Raw genomic sequence first — 5,653 nt, forward strand, 5'->3', positions numbered from 1 at the left:
TCTGGTGGGCTAAGTTAAATCATGCCTTGTTCTGTAACTATGCACAAATGTTTTCCTACATTAATTCCACATCAACAAGTACGTTCAAAACCATAGAAAGAGAGTCTCTCTGATTCTAAGTACGTCTAAGTAAAAATGTTTTGGGACCTCAGAGGGTGTGGATAATGTGTTTTTATGGATGCTTGCGGTGGTGGTGGTTGTATTGGCATACTTAAGGCCCTAGTTATAGCCAGTCTCTCATTTTTAGATAGTGTACCACTCCTTTATATAGTGTCCCTCTCCTTTAGATAGTGTACCACTCCTTTAGATAGTGTCCCTCTCCTTTAGATAGTGTCCCTCTCCTTTAGATAGTGTACCACTCCTTTAGATAGTGTCCCTCTCCTTTAGATAGTGTCCCTCTCCTTTAGATAGTGTCCCTCTCCTTTAGATAGTGTCCCTCTCCTTTAGATAGTGTCCCTCTCCTTTAGATAGTGTACCACTCCTTTATATAGTGTCCCTCTCCTTTATATAGTGTCCCTCTCCTTTAGATAGTGTCCCTCTCCTTTATATAGTGTCCCTCTCCTTTAGATAGTGTCCCTAACCTTTAGATAGTGTCCCTCTCCTTTAGATAGTGTCCCTCTCCTTTAGATAGTGTACCACTCCTTTAGATAGTGTCCCTCTCCTTTAGATAGTGTCCCTCTCCTTTAGATAGTGTCCCTCTCCTTTAGATAGTGCCCCTCTCCTTTAGATAGTGTCCTTCTCCTTTAGATAGTGTCCCTCACCTTTAGATAGTGTCCCTCTCCTTTAGATAGTGTCCCTCTCCTTTAGATAGTGTCCCCCTCCTTTAGATAGTGTCCCTCTCCTTTAGATAGTGTCCCTCTCCTTTAGATAGTGTCCCTCTCCTTTAGATAGCGTACTTCTCCTGCATCTCGCTCTTTGTCACACAAAGCAAATAATGACATACTAGCATTTTATTACAACATTACAATGGTATTTAGTTGTTTAATTGTTTGTGTTTTATTCAATAAGCCCTGTCTCTTGCTCAATACACCCTGTCTCTTCGATGCATTTCTCCTGCCGCATTTTGATCACACCAACCAAAAAACAACATTACTAGATGGCGTTTTATTACTCGAATATTGGCAAACGATATTCATGTGCTTATGACTAATCGGCTACAATGTGTTGATTCATAGTGGCCTGACAAGACAAGGGTGTGATGGTCACGCATTAGTAATGTGTCACACAGCTACTCTGGAAATAACCATCTGGTTTAGCCCTCAGGGGGCCATCAGTACAGTAGGCTCACAAAACCACACAACCAAGCAGGAAAACGCCTTTAACTCTGCAAAACTGAAGTAATTACTGCAGTATACACATATAGAGGATTTATGTTCTGTATCAGATCACCATGAAGGCTTGTTTCAACTGTGACCACAACTTTGTAATGAACGTAATCAAATCACCAAGACAATATATCTCAACTGAATAAAATCTACTAAACTCTTATACATAAATTACATTGTCATCTGAATGATCTAGATTCTAGAGGTGGTGAAGTGCTGTCAGTTAAAATAAAAGGAACTCTCACTTTATTTTGGAGCATTTTTATAAATGATTACAAACACAGTGGTGCTTAAATTGTTGTTTTAGAAAAATAAGAACAACACGATGTGAGAACACTTAACCTTAACACATAAGACTAACAAGATGTGAGAACACTTAACCTTAACACATAAGACTAACAAGATGTGAGAACACTTAACCTTAACACATAAGACTAACAAGATGTGAGAACACTTAACCTTAACACATAAGACTAACAAGATGTGAGAACACTTAACCTTAACACATAAGACTAACAAGATGTGAGAACACTTAACCTTAACACATAAGACTAACAAGATGTAAGAACACTTAACCTTAACAAACAAGACTAACAAGATGTGAGAACACTTAACCTTAACAAACAAGAACAACAAGATGTGAGAACACAACACATAAGAACAGGGGACACTTAACAAATATAATCCATTGTACTCATTTAAAACTCATCTGAAATACCATATGGACAATAAGTGTACTCACAGTACATGTAGTACAATACAATATAACCAGGAAGGAAAATGTCTTAAAGTGTAAAACTGCAGTATTTACATTTAGAGGATGTATGTCCTGTATCGGATCACCATGATGGCTTGTTTTAACTATAACCACAATTTTGCAATTAACGTTATCACATCACTAACTGAATACGTGTCATTCGGACATAAATTATACTGTAATTTGGTATCCCAAAGAAATATACTTTATTTAATTTATTTTGGAGTCAACAACAAACAAAATAAGAAGTGTTGAACAGTGCTATAGATGTTCATATTCAGGCATCATGCTGTATATGTTATAGAGAATATATCGGACGACTAGGAAATTACCATAATTAGAATGTTTTAATACAATATAATTAAATTGTATTAATGTAAAACTCATCTGAGTACACATAGTACGGGCTAACACTGCAGACACACTGTATACAAGGTAGAGTGAGACAACAAATACCAGCTGTGAATATGAAATAGTTAATGTGTGTTTAAGTAGTGTGTATAGGACAAGTATTCATCATATGTAATGCTACAAGTGCTACATTCATTCAATATACTTCATTATTTGCTTTCTTTACTTGACATTAAAACATAACCCACAAAACCCCTTTCCGTTAGATGGTCTAATTGGCCTTCAATATCCACAGCCAACTCCTCTTCAAAATGTTCCTTGTCTCAAATCAATACATAATTATACTTTTTTTTTTACATTTTTACATTTAAGTCATTTAGCAGACGCTCTTATCCAGAGCGACTTACAGTTAGTGAGTTCAGACATTTGTAATACTTCAGTTCTCATAAATTCATCTTCCATCTCCTCACTCAACAAGAGTCCCCATGGTTCTTAGCAAATACCAAAAACCAAAATAACACATTTTATTAATAGCAAATGTGAGGACATCCAACGACAATAAAAACCACGACTGCAAAAACACACTGACTTCTTTTATCCGTATCAGCATGAGTGAATAAGAAGAATGCTACATGTTTTTCCTACAATCTCCCTGGTGTGAGGCAGTCAACCATCCCTGAAACCCTCCGTCCCTCCCTCCCTCCCATCCCCCCTCCCTCCCTCCCTCTGTCCCTCCCTCCCATCCCCCCTCCCTCCCTCCCTCCCTCCCTCCCTCCCTCCCTCCCTCCCTCCCTCCCTCCCTCCCTCCCTCCCTCCCTCCCTCCCGCAGTCAACCACCCCCTGGAACCCTCCGTCCCTCCCTCCCATCCCCCCTCCCTCCCTCCCTCCCTCCGTCCCTCCCATCCCCCCTCCCTCCCTCCCTCCCTCCCTCCCTCCCTCCCTCCCGCAGTCAACCACCCCCTGAAACCCTCGTCCCTCCCTCCCATCCCCCCTCCCTCCGTCCCTCCCTCCCTCCCATCCCCCCTCCCTCCCTCCCCTGCTCCCTCCCACAATCTGTTGATTTACTTTAACATCAATAGTAATACTGTTGATTTTTAAAGAAGTATCTTGTAACAATACTGTCTGTTTTCCTATCAGTATCTGAAAGTATCTGAGTATCCCTCTTGATAGATGGCGTCCAGCCCAGACATGGGTCCAAATGCATGTGTATTTGAGTATTTCTTATTTAAATACTATTTTCTGTGTATTTTAGTATTTTCAAATACAAAGCTCAAAACAAGTACTTTTATTTCAGTATTTGAATGGTTATTTCTAAAAACCAAATAGTGGCCCAAATTGTATTTGAAAGTATTTAAAAATACTATTTTCAAATACCTGGGTGGGTTTAACGCATGGGAGTATATTTCAGTTAGTGTATTTGAGTATTTTCAAATGTTTTCCATGTGCATTTCCAAATACATTGCAATATTCAACTACTTGTTTTTTAATAAAAAGTTTATCTGAAATATATTGAAAAGTAATTGAAATACCTGAAATAGTATTTAAACCCAGGTCTGGTCCAGCCAACTAAGTCAATTACTCAATTACCCAGGGTGCCTGTGGGACACAGGGTGAACAAAGCCAAGTACCCAAAACACGCGCATTCACTCCCAGTCATTATCGGGAAACAATTTGAGGTCATAGGTCAAATCTATGCTACACGACCCTGGGAGAGAGAGAGAGAGAGAGAGAGAGAGAGAGAGAGAGAGAGAGAGAGAGAGAGAGAGAGAGAGAGAGAGAGAGAGAGAGAGAGAGAGAGAGAGAGAGAGAGAGAGAGAGAGAGAGAGAGAGAGAGAGAGAGAGAGAGAGAGAGAGAGAGAGAGAGAGAGAGAGAGAGAGAGAGAGAGAGGAGAGAGACGGAGCGAGACGGAGAGAGAGGGGGAGAGATAGAGAGAGGGAGAGAAAGGTTGAGTAGCGCTAGATGGAGAACTACTCTAGGTGGAAGTGATTACAGTCCTTTGGATACTTCCATTACGAAAATTATCGGTCCATTCTCAGAGTAGCACGGCGGTCCTTAGATAACAATTCAGCAAACACTTGGCTAGGTCAGGATCAGTGACTTAGAACAATGTTTCTTAGTGATGGTAGTAACAGTCAGCTAGGTAATCCAATCATCCATCCACTAAACACACATTGCCACTTCTGGAGAGATAACAGTGTAGTTCAGCTACTTTAGCTTCCCCTATTTCATAAAATGCTTATAGTTCGTCAAAGATCATCAGAACGAAACAGTTTACTTTGGTATGCTGTACGCGAGTGGCAATGCCTGTATTATTAGACGACCGTGCAGCGGTAGTTGGGGTCGGTGGCCACGCTGGAGCCGTCTGTCTTGACCACAGTGGTCTTGGAGGAGTTCTGCTGCGAGCTCCTCAACTCCTTCCTGTGACAGAGACGCTCGCGGTAGTTCTGAGCGAAGATGAGCAGCATCAGAGGGTTGATGCAGCTGTGGGAGTAACTCAGACAGATGCTGATGTTGTAGACATAGACAAAGGTGTTGGTTGGCCTGTTGTTGCTCAAGTTAATCACCTGGATCACGTGATACGGGCTCCAGCACACCAGGAAGAGAGCGATGACCATCACCACGGTCTTGGTGGCGCGCTTCGCCCAGACAGACTGTTTACGCTTGACTCGGCGGATGGATCTGAAGACGTGGAAGAGGGTGAGGGAGTAGAAGGTGGAGATGATGACGAGAGGGAGGATGAAGCCCAGGATGGACTGGTAGAGAGTGTACCAGTACATGTCCTCAGGCCCGTCCAGGAGCATCATGCACATCTGCAGGTCGCGCTTCCTCACCACCACGGCGTAGATCATGACGGGCACGGTGAGCAGGATGCTGCCGACCCACACCAGGACGTTGATGACGATGGTCCACTGGATGGTCCGCTTCTCTGAGGCGGGGTGGACGATGGCAATGTATCTGGAAACAAGGAGACACATCAGTTAGAGACCAAGGGTTATCAAATCAAATCAAATTTGATTTGCCACATGCGCCGAATACAACAGGTGTAGACATTACAGTGAAATGCTTACTGACAAGCCCTTAACCATCAATGCAGTAAAAAAAAAAAAGAAAAAAAAAAAAAAAAAGCAAATATTTAAAGAGTAAAATAAAAGAAGAGTAGGGAGGTTATATACAGAGGGAAGAGGTCAGGGGTCGGAGGTCAGGGGTTTAGGGTTAGGT

At 41.9% G+C, this 5,653-nt stretch overlaps 1 protein-coding gene across 1 annotated transcript; it reads right to left on the minus strand.

Moving 5' to 3' along the window:
* Window positions 1-4,746: 4,746 nt before the first annotated feature.
* Window positions 4,747-5,389, minus strand: LOC311114729 (melanin-concentrating hormone receptor 1-like; the record flags this gene model as incomplete). Its single annotated transcript, XM_084189967.1, has 1 exon — window positions 4,747-5,389. A coding segment is annotated over one exon (643 nt), but the record flags the coding sequence as incomplete, so codon positions are not given.
* Window positions 5,390-5,653: the final 264 nt, after the last annotated feature.

The sequence above is a fragment of the Coregonus lavaretus genome (assembly GCF_964263955.1).
Source record: "Coregonus lavaretus genome assembly, contig: HAP1_SCAFFOLD_5190, whole genome shotgun sequence".
NCBI classification, from domain to species: domain Eukaryota; kingdom Metazoa; phylum Chordata; class Actinopteri; order Salmoniformes; family Salmonidae; genus Coregonus; species Coregonus lavaretus.